Source organism: Motacilla alba, chromosome 4 (assembly GCF_015832195.1).
Source record: "Motacilla alba alba isolate MOTALB_02 chromosome 4, Motacilla_alba_V1.0_pri, whole genome shotgun sequence".
Classification (NCBI taxonomy): Eukaryota; Metazoa; Chordata; class Aves; order Passeriformes; family Motacillidae; genus Motacilla; species Motacilla alba.
This window is the reverse complement of record NC_052019.1, coordinates 2,006,615-2,023,538: the sequence shown is the minus strand read 5'-3', so window position 1 is coordinate 2,023,538 and position 16,924 is coordinate 2,006,615. Positions and strand designations below refer to the sequence as shown.

At 61.1% G+C, this 16,924-nt stretch overlaps 1 protein-coding gene across 3 annotated transcripts; it reads left to right on the top strand.

Moving 5' to 3' along the window:
- The first annotated feature begins 2,358 nt into the window (after positions 1-2,358).
- Positions 2,359-16,848, top strand: LOC119700898 (protein O-GlcNAcase-like). 3 transcript variants are annotated; one of them, XM_038136601.1, is made up of 17 exons: positions 2,359-2,787; positions 4,516-4,567; positions 6,016-6,113; positions 7,138-7,268; positions 8,640-8,811; positions 9,120-9,218; positions 9,495-9,779; positions 9,873-9,995; positions 10,457-11,715; positions 11,792-11,966; positions 12,700-12,756; positions 13,369-13,454; positions 13,677-13,781; positions 14,960-15,051; positions 15,414-15,606; positions 15,688-15,859; positions 16,118-16,848. In XM_038136601.1, the coding sequence occupies exons 1-17, from the start codon at positions 2,748-2,750 to the stop codon at positions 16,252-16,254; spliced, it is 3,276 nt and encodes a 1,091-aa protein (XP_037992529.1). In that variant the 5' UTR covers positions 2,359-2,747; the 3' UTR covers positions 16,255-16,848. The 3 variants fall into 3 exon arrangements, with proteins under 3 accessions (XP_037992529.1, XP_037992530.1, XP_037992531.1); XM_038136602.1 differs by lacking the exon at positions 2,359-2,787 and having other exon boundaries at positions 4,551-4,567; positions 6,016-6,109; positions 7,138-7,264; XM_038136603.1 differs by lacking the exon at positions 2,359-2,787 and having other exon boundaries at positions 4,552-4,567; positions 6,016-6,109.
- Positions 16,849-16,924: the final 76 nt, after the last annotated feature.

Here is a 16,924-nt window from a genome sequence, read left to right as displayed (position 1 = left end):
CCCCAGAAGCCTCCTGCAGGGCCAGGCTTGAGTCCAGCATTCCCAGCTGCAGGTGGGGTGTAGGAATGTGCCCCCTTTGAACAGAGTGACAGAACCTTCCTCTGTCCCCCAAAAAGGAAAGAGCCCAGAACTTTCTCCCAGTGATCAGGTAGAAAAGTCACTGATAGGACCTTGGGGACTTCACCTCAAGTTTGGGGACAGCTCATTGGCCATGAGCCAAAAGGTCCCGCCTGGGCCATTGAGTAGAAAAGCACAGAACAAAGAAACCAAATCGCTTTTGTGAGGTGTCTTTACCAGGAGCACAAGCCTGTGGCACCTGGATCGCTTTGAGTTTGTTATTTTGCCTTTATTAAACCTTTTTTGTTCCTGACACTGTCACATCAGCCTCCTGCTCCTTTTATGCCTCCTGATGAAAGCTGAGCTATTCTGGGGTGTAGCGTTGGGGTGTTGAGAGCTCATCAGATCAGCTCAAAACCCCCGGGCAAAACGCTACAGTGGGACAGGTGCTGGCTGTGGGGCAAAGAACAAGGACAAGCACGGCCTGAGCTCAGCACGCCCAGCGTGGATGAGCCAGCCTGGTGGCACTCTGATGGCCCTGGGACCCTGCTGGTCGGACTCTCTTGGGCTTCTTGCTGCTTTGGTGGCCCAGGCACCATGACTCGGTTTCCTGACACAACATAAACCTGCGAAGGGAGGAGGGAGGAGCCACAGATCCTGGTTTTCCAGGCTCTGATGCCCATTTCTCCTCCTCCTGTGGTTTTGATGAAACAGCTGCAGGTGGGCAGAGCTGCTGAGGGCAGCCTGGCAGTGCCCAGGTGGATGCAGGGGTCACCCTCTGCACCGTCCTGGCTTCGCCCCTCACATTTGCATGGTACCAAAATTGTGCTGGTGTCCCGGTTTAGGAACAACAGTGGTTCCCCAGTTAAGTGCTCGCATTGAAACATCCCAGACCAATTGCTCACAGCCCTCCCCTCCCCCGAGGCAGGACGGAGAGGAGAACTGGAGGCACGGAAAGTAAAGATCGCCCTGAGATAAGAGATGTGCTAGGCTGAGATAAGAGCAATGCGCTAGAAACGGCAGTGGGATGTAACCACAGCAATACCAAAAACAGAGCGTACAAGACAGACGATCTGACCACAGAATAATGACCTCAACACACAGACCCAGCGGTCTGAAACAGAACAGAACGCCTTGGTGGTGTCAAACAGCCCGGCCCGTGCGTGGGCAGGGAACTCATGATGTGGCAGCACATCTGCAGAGCGCGGCCCGTGGGACAGACACAACCACGGGCCAGACGAGCAGGGGGGTGAAGGAACCCGTGGGTTTCGGGCTGTAAATCCCCCCGGCTAGCTTGGGATTTAAGCCTGCACGGATCCTACATGGACGAAGTAAAGGACGAGAAGCGCTCTTTGTCCACGTGGCTCTGATGTCCTGTTTATTAGCTGGAAAGGCACATCTGGATCGGAGACCGTCCAGGTGAATAAAGAGGAAGAGCTCCAAACCCAAGGGACATTTATACCCGCGGAATGGGAGGCGGGGACGGAAGGCCGCAGCCAAGGGGACACCAGTGAGGAGGGGCAAAGGGAGGGGCTACAGGGGACAGACCACCTTATCCGAGGGATACACCATCTGAGGGGAAGGGGAATCATGTCTAAATACCTATATAGTGCATCACAACAGGGGGGCACAAGGCAAACAGCCTGACACGGGCAGGCAGGCGAGTGCCCTGCACGGCACACGGGCCAGCCCGATGGCACCCACCTGGGGAGGCATGGCACCCTCGGCCTGGCATGAGGCTGTGCCCGGGGCAGGCGCCAGCTCGGTGGCGAACGCGAGGAGATAATGACACCGCGCCCCTCGGGAACAGCTCTGGGGCTGGGGGCTCCCGGGAAGCTTCAAAGGCGGGAGGAGGAAGCGTTGCACCGGCAGGACCCCCGCAGTTGGGGACGCGGGGGACCGGGGCTGCCGTGGGCACCGGGCGGGGCCGTGGGCACCGGCTCCGGTCCGCGGGCTCCGACACTGCGGCTCAAGCATCTCCTCCCAGGGGCTCCGCACGGATTTCGGGGACCCCCCCCCCCTCCCCCCCGCTCCGCCCCGCGCCCCGGCCCCACCCGCGGGGCCGCCCCCTGCGCTGCGGCGAGCGCGTCCCCCGCGGCGGAGCCGCCCCTGCGCGAAGCTCTCCGCGCACCCTCCGCACCCTCCCGCGAGCACTCCATCCCCCAGCACACATTCCACCCCTCTGAGCATCCTTCCATCCCCTCCCGCGAGCACTCCATCCCCCAGCACACATTCCACCCCTCTGAGCATCCTCCATCCCCTCCGCGCACCCTCCGCACCCTCCCGCGAGCACTCCATCTCCCAGCACACATTCCATCCCTCTGAGCATCCTCCATCCCCCAGCACACATTCCAGCCCTCCGCGCATCCTTCCACCCCCCTGCGCGCCTTCCGTCTCCCCCGCGCATCGCTCCGCGCTCCCTCCGCCTCTGCGCGCCCTCCATCCTTCCGCGCACTCCTTCAAGCCCCGCTCCCCCTCCATCCATCCCCCAAGCATTCCTCCATCCCTCCGCGCACTCCTCCATCCCTCCGCGCATCCCTCAGCTCACTCCTCCATCCCTCCACGCACTCCTCCGTCCCTCCGCGCACTCCTCCATCCCTCCACGCACTCCTCTGTCCCTCCGCGCATCACTCCGTCCCCCGCGCACCCCGCGCCTGTCCCCGCGCCGGCGGGGCCGCTCCTGCGCGGGGATGGCGGAGCGGCCGCGCTTCCTCTGCGGCGTGGTGGAAGGTAGGTCCCTCCGGGGCCGCGGCTGGGGCCGCTGCCCGACCCGCCCGGGCGTTGCAGGGGCTGTTCCGATCCACCCGAAGGAAAGCGGGGTCGGGAAGGGCCCCGGGATGTGGGGGGAGGAGGGAGCGGGGCCCTTGCACAGCCCCCCATCTCTGCCAGGGGCTGGACCAGCACCTCTGCGATGCTCCCAGCCACCCCAGCTGATAAAGCCCCCAGAGGGGCGCAGGGAGCCTCTGCTCGGCCTCCAGAGCTCTCCACGGGCTGCCCTGGACTCAGGGGCACTTCCCGGTGTGCCCGCCCTGCCCGTGGGGCAGCCAGCAGGACCTGTGCCCAGAGCTGGCCAGGGAGAGCTCTGTGCTGCTCCCTCCCCACATCGCCAGCTCCCTCTGGGGCTGAGCAAGGCCTGGCAGAACCATCTGCCCTCCTGCCGGCAGCACCGTGCCCCTGGAGGGGCACTCCCCCTCTGCCTCACCTGGGAGGAAGCAGGAGCACCGTGCAAATAAATGTAAAACAAACAGGAAATGCAGGGCTGGAGAAGCTGACACGATTCAGACGTGAATCATCGCTATGGTAGAGCTGACCTGGGAAAGAGGACAGGGATGATGCTGGCAAATCCATGCCAGGAGAACACTGCTGCCAGGGCTGAGTGGCCTCCTGGCCAGCCCACGTCAGCTCACAGCAACACGTGATGAGAAAGTGTCACTTGCAGGGGCCACACAGAGACTCTGGGGGCCTCACTGGGATCTCAAAATAGCGAATTATTTACCACAGAAAGAACTTTTTTAGGGTCAAATGTTTGCTGGGGTTCGGGAGCGGCCACAAATTTGGCCCTGTGCAGAGTGGGGGATGGATAGCAAAGTGACCATATATTATTTCAAAGAATATGGAATAACCATGGAGGTGTTCAGGCAGGTAGAAAATCTGCCTGCAGAGAGAAGACAGACGGAAAGTGGGTGCTGCTGTGGTGCAAACCCCCTCTCCATTGCCCAGGACTGGTGCTGGGTGCTGCAGGGTGGGCTCCAGCCTAAGGGAGCCAAGGGAAGGAGGGCAGATGAGCTCTGGGACACTCAGGTGCTCTGAGAAATGCAGGTGACACTGGCCTCGTGGAGAGCTGGTCCTTTCTCCCAGCTTGGTGGAGTCAGGGCAGCCTGCCCCTGTGCACCGCCCAGTTTTGGGAATGCTCCCACTTCCCAAACATCTGCTCCCCTTGGCCCTGACTGCTGGAAATGGCAGCGATTGACTCAAAAGTTGCCCACGATGCAGAGAGAAAGCAGGAAAACACCTTGTTGGCCAATTGCCATCCCTGTCCAAGACAGAATGGCTTTTCTGTGAGACTTCACGTGGCACCTGCCAGATCTTGAAGAGAATTTAAGTGGCTGAAGGTTCTTCTCTTGCTAAATCTCAGGTCTGTGCTGGGACTCTGACAGGTTCCCTTTAACCTCCACTTTGAGGAGCTGTCAAATCTGCATTTCTCCAAACCCATTTATCAGCCTGTCCCAGGGGAAGGGGGTTGTGTTCCTCTGGATATCCTTTCTCCCTGGCTTTGCAGACAGCTCTGCACCTCCCAGATCTTCCCACATGCAGAAATAGGAAGGGCCCTTCCCTGGAAGTGGTCCCGAAGGCAGAAGGGGTGCTGCACGTCTGGCACTGCATCTCTGCATTCTCCGAGAGACTGTTCCAGGGCACTTTCCAACTGCATTTTGCCTTTTTTTCCCCTCCCTTTTACAGGTTTCTATGGGAGACCATGGTCAATGGATCAGAGGAAACTTCTCTTCCAATGGCAAGTACCCTGAATCGTCCTCTCTGAAGGTGCGGGTGGCAGCCGAGGTGGCAGTGTCCCCCTGTCCCCGCGCTCTCCCGGCCCCGGGAGGGATCCGCGCTTGGCCGGGCCGTGGGTGCTGCGGGACGGACGGACGGACAGACGGACAAGGGGCCAGCAGGTGGTGCTGGGGCTCCGCACATGCCGCTGCAGCCCCGTGTGGGCGCGCTGGCGGTGTCCCCGCTGCCACCAGCAGCAAGGCAGGACACCGGGAGGGTAATTCCAGCCGGCCGGGGCTCGCTGGAGCCGGGCTGAACCCCGGAGGGCATCACTCCATCCTGAGCACAGGTGTGTCCTGAGGCTGCCACCCCTGCCTGCTGCGTCCCTGCGAGCCCCCGTGCATGTCACCCTGCGTCCCTGTGACAAAAGGATGTGCTCAGATCTGTCACTGGGACAGGAGTTTCCTGGGCAGCTCCTCTCCAAGCGGCTGCTGCCCATGCACGGGACACCATGGGATGAGCTGCACTGACAGCACCTGCCACCAGTGACCTGCCACCAGTGACCTGGGGCTCTGCAGGGCCTCCCGTGGGCAGTGCACTGGTGACAGTGTGGGCAGTGACAAGGGTAATTAAGGACCAGAGTGCAGGGACGGAATTCACAGCATTCACAGGATGACCAGGTTGGAAGAACCTTCAAGATCATCCAGTCCAACCCAGCCCAAACAAACTCAACCCTGGCACCCGGTGCCACATCCAGGCTTTGTTAAACACACCCAGGGATGGTGACTCCACCACCTCCCCGGGCAGCCATTCCAGAACTTTATCACCCTTTCTGTAAAAACTTTTTCCTGATATCCAGCCTGTATTTCCCTTGGTTCAGCTTGAGGCTGTGTCCTCTGGCTCTGTCAGTGCTGCCTGGAGAAAGAGATTAACCCCACCTGGCTACAGCCACCTTCCAGGGAGTTTAGAGAGTGATAAGGTCACCTCTGAGTCTCTTTTTCTCCCGGCTGAGCACCCCCAGCTCCCTGAGATACAGGTACAGAAAATGGAAGGAAAACAAGCTGAGATGTTTTAAAGTACCTCAGGAATGAGAAGGTCTTGTCTGGTGCTGCACTGAGGTGTGTTCACGTGGTGGCACACGAGGGTGATGTCCATCGGTATTTTTCTTAGCTGGAAAGAAACAAAATAAGGGACTTTTATTGTGAGATACCTGAAGTGCTTTCTACTCTGTTCACCGTGGGAAAACGTAAAACATCGTCTGCTGAGAAGGATAAATAAAACCAAATGAATATACCAGATGGTTTCCATACAGAAGTGCCAAAAGAGGGAGGTGTCTGCCCTCCCTGGGGGCACATCCTGCTGGTGTGTGACACAAACCTCAGAGCTCAGCACTGGCTGAGATCTCGGTCTCCACGTGGCTGTGAAAAAGCCCGTGGGGAGCCTGGCTGACTCCTTGCTCTCCCTGCACAGGCTGCAGCGCCGGGGGCTGAACTGCTACATGTACGCACCCAAGGATGAGCTGAAGCACCGGCTGCTCTGGAGAGAGCCCTACACAGAGCATGAGGCAGGTAGCGGCTCTGCTGGGCCCCTCGGGGGGCTGCAGGCATCCCAGGTCCCTGAAGGGAAAGCATGGGCTGTGTCCCAGCTATTTCCATCCTGCCAGGACCTTGCCCATCGCAGGGAGGCCCCCAGACCTTGCCAAGGGCAAGAAGACTCCCAGACTGTGCCCACCATGTGGAATTGCCTCAGGGACCAGCCAGCTTCCCGTGTGGGTCTCAGGCAATGCGCTTGAGTACACCCAGGCCCGCAGACCCTTGTCAAAAGTCCTCTGTGTCTTAAGAGAGTGGAAATGGTCCTCCTGGAGACTCTCCACTCCCAATGACCTCAGCTCCTTCCTTTCACAGTCCTGGGGTTCACTCTCCCTCCACCCCTTGTCCCGCTCCATCCCCTGTCCCCTTCATCCCTTGTCCTGCTTGATCCTTTCTTTCCTTCCACCCCTTGTCCCACTCCATCCCCCGTCACCCTTCATCCCTTGTCTCACTCAATCCTTTTTCTCTCTCCATCCCTTATTCCCTTCCATCCCTTGTACCCTCCATTCCTTGTCCTATTCCATCCCTTGTCCTGCTCCATCCCTTGTCCCCCTCCATCCCTTATTCCCCTTCATTCTTTGTCCTATTCCATCCTTTATCCCCCTCCATCCCTTGTCCCCATCCATCCTTTATTCTCCTCCATCCCTTATCACCCTCCATCCCTTGTCCCACTCCATCCTGTATCCCTTTCCATCCCTTATCCCCCTCCATCCCTTATCCCCTCCATGCCTTGTCCATCCCTTATTCCTCTCCATCCCTTGTCCCCATCCATCCTTTATCCCTTTCCATCCCTTATCCCCCTCCATCCCTTTTCCTCTCCATCCCTTGTCCATCCTTTATTCCTCTCCATCCCTCGTCCCCATCCATCCTTTATCCCCTTCCATCCCTTTTCCCCTCCATCCCTTGTCCATCCCTTGTCCCCCTCCACCCCTCGTCCCCCCGACCCTTGTCCCTCCCCCCCGTGCCTCCCAGCTCTCACAGGCCCCCTGTGCTCTGTCCCCAGCCCGCATGCGGTCTCTCATCGAGGCTGCCCAGGAGCAGGGGGTGGAGTTTATCTTCGCCATTTCTGCCGGCCAGGACATGGTGTTTTCCAGCGCTGGGGATCGCCTCCTGCTGCAGCAAAAACTCAGGCAGGTACCGTGGGCCGTTCCTTCATCCCGCTGCTCCCAGGCAAGGGCCACATGTGCTCCCTGTGCCCACCCCAAGCTCCCTGTGCCCACCCCATGTGCCCATGTGTGCTGCCTGTGCCAAATCCATGTGTTTATGTGTCCTCCCTGTGCCCAATCCATGTGTTTATGTGTCCTCCCTGTGCCAAATCCATGTGTTTATGTGTGTGTGCTCCCTGTGCCCACCCCATGTGCCCATGTGTGCTCCCTGTGCCAAATCCATGTGTTTATGTGTGTGTGCTCCCTGTGCCCACCCCATGTGCCCATGTGTGCTCCCTGTGGCCAATCCATGTGTTTATGTGTCCTCCCTGTGCCCAATCCATGTGTTTATGTGTCCTCCCTGTGCCAAATCCATGTGTTTATGTGTGTGTGCTCCCTGTGCCCACCCCATGTGTCTATGTGTGCTCCCTGTGCCCAATCCATGTGTTTATGTGTCCTCCCTGTGCCCAATCCATGTGTTTATGTGTCCTCCCTGTGCCAAATCCATGTGTTTATGTGTGTGTGCTCCCTGTGCCCACCCCATGTGCCTCTGTGCCCACCCCATGTGTTTATGTGTGCTCCCTGTCCCAAATCCATGTGCCCATGTATCCTCCCTGTGCCAAATCCATGTGTTTATGTGTGCTCCCTGTCCCAAATCCATGTGTTTATGTGTGTGTGCTCCCTGTGCCCAATCCATGTGTTTATGTGTCTTCCCTGTCCCAAATCCATGTGTTTATGTGTGTGTGCTCCCTGTGCCCAATCCATGTGTTTATGTGTCTTCCCTGTCCCAAATCCATGTGTTTATGTGTGTGTGCTCCCTGTGCCCACCCCATGCGCCTCTGTGCCCACCCCATGTGTCCATGTGTCCTCCCTGTGCCCAATCCATGTGTTTATGTGTGCTCCCTGTGCCCACCCCATGTGCCCATGCGCCTCAGTGCCCACCCCATGTGCCCATGTGTGCTCCCTGTGCCCACCCCCGGGGCTGCTGTCGGGGTGCAAACCCCTCCTGCTGCTGCACTCAGGGACCAGCTCTGGGCTGCCCGGTGGCCAATGTCCCTGTGGCTGTGACAGTGAGCTGAGGGCTCCATGGGGGCCTGACCGGGGGCAGGAGGAGCCCCAGCCAAGCCCCAGAACTCGCTGGGCAGCGCTGAGGGCTGGCACAGGCTGCAGCAGAGCCCCGGCTCCCCAGGGAGGGCAAAGAGCTGCCGGCACGGTGGGGTTGCTCCGTGGGCAGCTGCTACTCCCTTGGCACGGGCCAGGCAGGGATGCCCCGTGCTGTGCCGTGCCCAGATGTCCCTCTGGAGCCCCCCGGGGCTCTCTGCTGCCCGGGGGTCCCAGCAGCCCCTGTCTGTGCCCGCAGGTGGCTGCCATGGGGTGCCGCTCCTTCGCGCTGCTCTTTGACGACATCGACCCCTGCATGTGCCAAGCTGACAGAGATGTCTTCCCCTCCCTGGCACAGGCTCAGGCCTCTGTGGCCAACGAGGTGTACCAGGAGCTGGGCCAGCCCTCCATCTTCCTCTTCTGCCCTACAGGTACTGCCTGCAGCCCCAGCTGCCCACAGCGGGGAGCCCCCTCACACTGGGGTGCCCTTTGGCTGCACCCCTGTCCCTGCTGAGAGCTGAGTGTCCTGGCAGCCCCCACAGCTCTGCCTGGGCTCCTCATCCTCCCAGGGGAGCTCTGGCCACGTCAGGACTAGACCAGGACTAGACCATGGTCCTGGCAGCTCCTCCCAGGGGAGCTCTGGCCACCTCAGGACTAGACCAGGACGAGCCCATGCTCCCAGCAGCCACTCCTCTCGTGGTCCCCAGCTCTCAGGGGATGCTCTGTGCTCTCTCCCCAGAATATTGCAGCTCCCTCTGCTCTCCCAGCCCCAGCCAGTCCTGCTACCTGCAGACCATTGGCCAGGAGCTGCTTCCAGGGATCGCTGTCATCTGGACAGGTGAGCCAGGAGCGGCTCTGGGTGTGTGGCCACGTGCAGCGTCTGCAAACCCTGTGGCCACGGGCTGTCCTGGGAGAGCCACCAGCAAGTGACCCCGCTGTGGTGCTTCACGCTGGGGTGTGCAGCCCCAGCCAGGCAGGGGTTTGAGCTGGGGCTCTGCTCTCCTCACTGGGGAGCGTGGGTGTGGTGGCTGCGACCTCATCTCCGTGTCCGTGTCCCTGCTGTGTGTCTGTGCCGGACCCTGTGCCTCACGTGTGTCCCTGCCCTGATGCCCAGGCCCCAAGGTGGTGTCCCAGGAGCTCTCAGCAGAGCTGCTGGAGGAGGTGGAGGCCGTCCTGAGGCGCCGTCCCGTCATCTGGGACAACCTCTACGCCAACGACTACGACTGCAGACGTGTCTTCCTGGGCCCCTACATGGGCCGTGCTCCTGGCCTCATGTCCAGGCTCCACGGGCTGCTCCTCAACCCCAACTGTGAGCTCCAAGCCAACTTCATCCCCATCCACACGCTGGGCACCTGGTTTGGGAGCGAGCAGGGGAGCTGTGCCCACCCTGAGCGTGCAGGTACCTGGCACCCGTGCCCAGGCAGCTCTGTGCCTGCCCAGCCCTGAAGCTGTCCTGCTGGGCTGCCCAGGCTGATGAGCTGCAGTTCCTCAGGAACGGAGGGAGCCCTGGGGGACAGCCAAGGAGCTCAGGATGGAAGCTACAGCCCCCAGGAAGCCTTGGAGCTGGCACTGCGGGACTGGCTGGCTGAGATAAACCAGCAGGCCTTGGAGCCAGGTAAATGAGCTTGCATGAGCAGCATCCTCAATCCCTGGAGGGCTGGACCTACTCTGCCAGCAGCTCGGTGGGTGGGGAGTGAGGAACTCCACCCTGCCCATCTGGAGGGTCTGGGGCTGGTGTGGCAGGTGTCCATCCTGCCGTGCTGCCCCATGGGTGCTCCTGCCATGGCCACAGCCGGGCAGAAACCCTGGAGAGGGTTTCCTTGGCTGGCAGAAGCAGAGCCTGGGCCAGCTCTGGAGGAGGAGGAGGTCAGCCAGGGGTGAGCTTGGTGTTTTGCAATGTTTACCTCTGCAAAGCCACAGCCTCACCAGCCCTGGGGGCCTGAACTCGAGCCCAGGGTCCTGCCAGCTCAGCCCCTGCCAGCTCAGGGGTGGAGGTCCCTGGCACTGTCCTGCCCCATGGGCAGTAGGTGCCCGTGCAGGTGCCAAAGGAGCTTCCCTCTTGTTCCTTTCTGGCAGGAGGAAGGACCCCTGGACACCCCAGTGTCAGCCTCAAGGGAGGACCAAAGCTGCAGCCTGGCACAGCAGGAGGACAGGAGGTCACTCCCGACCCTCAGCCCCACAGCTCTGCTCCTGGTGGGGCAGATCAGCACAGCCCTGAGCCCTGTGGAGAGCCACCAGAGGAGGGGTGCAGGGAGGTGACCTCAGAGCCTGAGGGGGACAGTGGGAACAGGACACCCACTGGCCATCAGCAGAGCCCTACAGGGGCTGGGGACCAGCTCACCACAGGGAGCTGTGTGCCCCCCTCTGCTCTGCCCAGTGAGGCTGGCAGTGCCCAGCCTGCAGGAATCCCAGCGGCCACCGAGCCCCTCCCCAGCCTGAGCCCCACCACGAGCTCCAGCAGCGGGGCCAACGCCAGTGAGAACATTCCCTTGCCCACCAGTGATGCCAGGACAGGGCATGGCAGCCCCATGGAGTCTCCCAGCAGCACCCAGCCTGAGGCCATCAGGACTGATGTGCCCCAGACACCCCCAGGACCTGGGGCTGGTGCCAGCCTTGGTGTCCCAGTCCCACTGACTGATGAGGTTGGTGCTAGCCCTGGTCCCGTGGCACCAGTGACCCCAGAGGAGGCTGGGCCGGGTCCCACGGCACCACTGCCCCCCAAGGAAGCCACAACCAGCCCCACAGCACAGGTGACCCCAGAAGAGGCCAGGACCAGCCCCATGGCACCAGTGACTCCAGAGGAGGCTGGGCCTGGCCCCATGACCCCCAAAGATGCTAGGACCAGCCCCATGGCAGAGACGACCCCAGAGGAGCCCCGGACCAGTCCCATGGCACCAGTGACCCCAGAAGAGGTTGGGTCTGGCCCCATGACCCCCAAGGAGGCCAGGACCAGCCCCACGTCACAGGTGACCCCAGAGTCTGGCCCCATGACCCCCAAGGAGGCCAGGATCAGCCCTACATCACAGGTGACCCCGGAGAAGGCCATGACCACCCTCACGGCACCGACGACCCCAGAAGAGGCTGAGTCTGACCCTATGGCGCTGATGACCCCAAAGGAGGCCAGACCCCACCCCACAGCACCGCTGACCCCAGGGGAAGCCGTGTCCAGCCCTACAGCACCACTGACCCTGGAGGAGGTGCGGATGCTGGTGGAGCTCTTCTACCTGCCCTACCACCACGGCGCTCTGGCACAGGAGCTCCTGGAGCACTTTCGGTGGCTGCGAGCCAACAGCCTCAGCGTGGGGGTCCCGGCCACGGCGCCTGATGCCTGCGGGGTAAGGCTGGTCCTGGAAGGTGGCTGCGGTGGCTGGTGTGTCCCGCAGGTGGCTGACAGGCGGTGTGCGTCCCCAGGGCACGCGGTGGCGGGGCCGGGCTCAGTCCTTCCAGCTGCTCTGCGCACGGACGTGCCGCCTGCACAGCCGCTTCGTCAGCACGGCCAGCGGGGCGCTGCTCTACGACCTGCACCCCTACCTCTGGGACATCCGCAACCTGCTGCTGGCCGCCAGTGCCTTCGTCCTCTGGCTGGGTACGTGGCTGATGCCAGCCCTGCCACCCCTACCAATCCTGCCAGCCCTTCCTGCCCTGCCAGCCCCTGCCAGTCCTACCTGTCCTGCCAGCCCCTGCCAGCCCTTCCTGCCCTGCCAGCCCCCCTCACACCCATCCAAACCCAGCCGTGTCGGAGTATAGTATTTGCAGGCAGCCCCCAACGAGGGGAGAGAGAGATGATGAGGAGGACTCCACCTTATCAGTAGGCTAATTAATTGCTTTATTATACTATATTATATTATATTACATTACATCTAAACTGAATCTGCCAAGTACTCAGCTCTGCACACGCTGCACAGAGTTTGGTGACTGTCAGCAACAGTCCCGACACACACACACACAAACACTTGGCCCTGATAGGCCAAGGAAACAAAACACCATCACTCTGGGTAAACAATCCCCCTGTTGCATTCTGCTTTTGCACAAACACAGGCACAGGAAATAAGAATATTCTTGGGAAGAATTGTGCCTTGCTTTTCTCTGGGAAGAGAAATGTAGGGCTACATCGGAGTGCCACAGGACCCTGCAGCACTGGGGCACACCTGGTGCTTGTTCTCTTCCCCAAGGAGGGGGTGTCTGTTACCCACCCCAGAGATTTGGGGTTCTGGTGTGCAGCTGGTAGTGCCAGGGTCCCTCATGGGAGCTCGCCTCCCCTTGACACTTTTTCTGCTGCTGACCCGTGTCCTATGCTCACCACCTCGCCTCCTTTGCAGATGGTCACCTCCTCTGCGACCCTGACCCCAAGGGCACCTGGGGGAGCTGCTTTGGCTGTAAGTACAGGTGCTGCCCTGGCTCACCCACCTGGCTGGGGGGGGTCTGGCTGCTGCCCCCCATCACCTCCAGCCCCGCAGCAGCAGCCAGCAGTCGCCACCAGGCTGCCCTTCCCCACACTCTGCCTGCAGGAATGGCCCTGGGAACGCTGCCAGGCAGGGAGCAGTTATTGGAGCACATCTTCACCATATCTCACAGCCATTTCTAGGATATGGTTCTTCAGCCCTTTTATCCCAAAGACCCCTTAGCCTGTGTGGGAAAAGGGTTCTGGAAGCAGTAATGCCCTGGGTGAGAGGTGGGGCTGTCTTTTGAATGCCTGTGCATCACTTTGTGCAGTTCTCCTCTGGTTTGGGGCTCCCTGGTTGCTCTGTGGGCCTTGTGACCTCTTACAAAGCCAGAACTGTTACCTGGTGAGGACCTGAGCAGGTCTTCAAGTCCAGTGTGAGAAGGAGCCGTGTGCCTTGAGCCCCTTCCTGTGTGCAGGGCCCATCCTCACCATCCTGGGCTGCACAGCTGGGGAACAGCTCCTTGGAGCTGCGACAGAGGCTGACCTCCCCCTGCCCAGCAGCTTTTTGTTCACCTCACGTGTGTCTGTGTCCTGCTGCTTCCAGGGTGCCAGAGTATCACTGCCCCGATGCTGCTGGGGAGGGACGCCGAGCCCTGGGCGCGCCGTGGGGGCCTCTTTGGGGAGCTGCAGGTGAGAGTGTGTCCCTCCCTCGCTGTGGGGCTGAAGAAGCCATTGGGAAGTCACCATCCCAACCCTGCTGTTGAGCTGCTGCAAACTTGGGAAGGCAGAGCTGCCCCGGGCCTCTGCATCTCAGCTGTGGTTCCTGGGGTTTCAGGAGTCTCAGCTGTTCTCCTGCTGCCTCCAGGATGAGGTTTGGAGCTGGGATGAACTGATGGACTGTGTCTCTTCCAGGCACTGCTGCCCGTGGGGAACAGCTGTGACCTCTTCTACCATCCACCGCCGCTCTTCCCATCCAGCCAGCTGTACCTGCTGCGCCCGCTGCTGCCCCTGGACAAGGTGGGACCTGTGGCATGGAGGGGGGTCCTGCCAGAGCCTTTGCGTGGCTTGTGCTGCTCATAAAACGATGAGTTACAGGTTCATCTGCTGCTGAGCCCAGGCTGAGCTCCCAGTGTGGGGTGGGTCCTTGTGTCCAGCTCTGCTCAGAGCCAGCTGGCCGGGGGCAGCTTTTGGGGCTGTGGTCAGCAGCGTGTCAGACCCTGGCTTGGAGAACGTGCTGTGGCCTCAGCAAACCCACCTCTCTGTGACAGAAAGAGGGAACCCCCTCAGCCACGGATAAACCAGCACCAGGGCAGGGTTGCCAGGTTGTGGATGATCTCCAGAGCAGCTCCAGTGCTGATCTCCAGCACCGGCTGTGAGCTGATGTCAGGGAAAATGCAGAACAGGACAAGTGCGGATGGCAACTTCCTGCAGCCCTCACCAGTCTGCCGCTCTGGGCACTGCCAGAGCCTGTGGGGATCCATCTCCAAATCCCTTCTTCAAACACTCATCCAATTTATGGGGTGATTCCCTGCTGGAGAGCAGCAGTTTCTGTCAGCTGTGACCTGCTTGGTGCCAGCTGTGCTCTGACATCTCTTGATGGGACAGGGAGGGAAAGGGAGAATCTGGATACGGAGGGACAAAATGTTCAAGGTTTCCCATGTACCTGCCGTGAGCACCCCTGTCCCTCACCCTGCTCCTCTCCAGCCCAAGGACAGGCCAACACCACAAATCCAGCCAGCACAGACACGAGTGCAGCTCGTCTGCTCAGGCTGAACCTTGGCAACAACAACGTTGAGAGGAAGAGCCAGCTGAGCCCATCGGCCCGTTGCAGGAACAGGCACAGCAGGGCATGGTCCTGCCCCTGCTTTTGGGTGATCAGAGCAGCCTCCCCTTTCAGGAGCAAGGCTTTTATCAGAATGTTTGCAGCAGCAAACTCAACTGTGACCAGGACATTTGGGGATGTCCTGCTGTGCTCAGGCTCTCTGAAGACCTGAGTTTCAGGGTTGTTTTTGGTGCTGTTCTGGCTGCTCTGAGCGTGCTCCAGCAGCTGCTCTCGGGATGCCTGACCGGAATGGCAATTTCTGCTTTGAAGGCTGCCTGTGCTGTGGCCATGAGCCCGAGGCCAGCAGAAGGTGGTGGCTGGCACTGTGGCACGACAGGTACAGCCAGGGCTGACACGGGTCCGGCTCTTCCAGGGAGAGCTTTACCGCATGTGCCGGGAGAGTTTGGACTGTGATCCCAAAGTGGCAGAGATCCTCGTGGCCCACCCGGATCTCCTCGGTGACAGGTGAGATGTGGCCCCTCTGAGGCTCCCTCCTGGACGTGGTGCAGAGCTGGGGAGTGAGGAGATGGCCTCTCTTGGCATCCCTGTGGGGACCAACGCTGCCCCATGGCTGGCAGTGGCCTCACTGGCAGGGACAGGGAGGGACATCCCCATGCTGATGTCCAGCAGGGTCCTGGCAGCCACCGCTGTGGATGTCCAGCCTGGATGCTGGAGGCTGCAATGGCTCCCCTTGGCTGAGGGGTCTCAAAGGGGTGGTCAGTGGGTGCTGGGTGTGCTGTCCAGCTGGGCAATGAAGAGGAAGGCTGCTCTGAAGTTTCCCAGGGGCTCCAAGCTCAGCTCAGCCACGCTCCCGCTCTGCCTGGCAGGCTCCTGGGCAGCTTCCTCAGCCTGAGCCCTGAGTACACCTTTGTGCTGGAGGACGAGGGTGGCCCCTGTGGCTACGCAGCCGGAGCGCTCCACGCCGAAGGCTTCCTGCAGCAGCGGGACAGCAGCTGGCTGCCAGCCATCCGGCACAAGTACCCCCCCGAGCTGGGCACAGGGGGGCCAGCTCTGGGACAGGTGAGGGGACACCTGGAGCAGAGAGGGGAGCGGGGATAGGAGAGGTGGAGCGGGTTCCCTCATTGTGCTTGTCTCCTGCAGGATGCCCTGGAGGAAGCAGTGCTCTTCTTCCACGCAGAGCCTCTGGCAGTGCCCCAGCCCGTGCTGAGGCGCTTCCCCTCCCTGGTACAGCTGGGCACTGCCCCCCGTGTGCTGGACGTGGGGGCCAGTCGCAGCCTGGCCCTCTGCCTGCTGAGTGCGCTCAGGGCCAACGGTGAGCATGACCTCCGAGTGCTGCCCTTCATCCAAGTGCTCCCTCACCCACCAGAGCCGGGAGCTGTCCCCTGCCAGTGCTCCCGGGCACTGTCCCCTCCCCTTGCACTGGGGGACGTGTGGGCCTGTGTCTCAGGGCATCACTCTGTGACAAAGGGGCAGGGGAGAGAGCGATCCCCTCGTGGAGGGGGTCACTGTCACTGTGCCCCCAGACCCAGCAGTGGGGTCCCAGTGTCCTGAGCTCTCCCCTCCCTTCCAGGGTCACGGGGAGTGTTCTGCCAGGTCAGCGACACCGACCGGCAGCAGCTGAGCTTCTACAGCAAGCTGGGCTTTGTCGCCCTGCCGGTGGCCTGGGGCAGCTCTCCCGGCTCTCAGCTCCTGGGACGACTCCTCTGACGGGGCACAGGGAAGCAGTGCCCCAGGCCAGGCTGGCTCCCAGGCCAGGCTGACCCCCCCATCCCACACGGCACCAGCCTGAGCAAGCAGGAGCAGAGGGGCACCTCGAGCAGGCCAGGTACACATGAGAGGGGACACGGGGGCGAGCAGGATGTCACTGGGATGTGTGCAGGGCTGTGAGGTGCCCGGGCAGCAGAGAGCTATTCCTGCTCCTCATGGGGTTTGGCCACCTCTGTGCCCCCCCTGTTGCTGTTTGCTGGGTACCCTGCACTTTGCAGGGGTGCCAGGCTGTCTGCAGACCCTCAGGCCTGCAGGAGCTCGTGGGCAATGTTTGGGTTTGTGGTCCTGGGGCACAGCACGGTGCCTTAGTGCCACGGGAGTGTCCCTGTCACACCGGCTGGGCTGCCCAGCTCTCTCCATCCCCCGTGTGGCCTGAGACTGGGCAGCCGGTGCTGGGGCTGGCTCTCGGCACTGAGGACCTGCTTGTCTGTACGGATTGATCCGGTATGGGATGTGGTGAGGCAGCCTGTATTTCTGTGCCTGGGGCCTGAGGGAAGCGCTGTCCTTGGCAATAAAGCGTTTGCTGGGCTCTCACCATGCCTCGTTTCTTGGGCGAAAGTGTTGGGGTGCCAGCACATCCCTGTCACACCCTCACACGCTCTCGCGCATC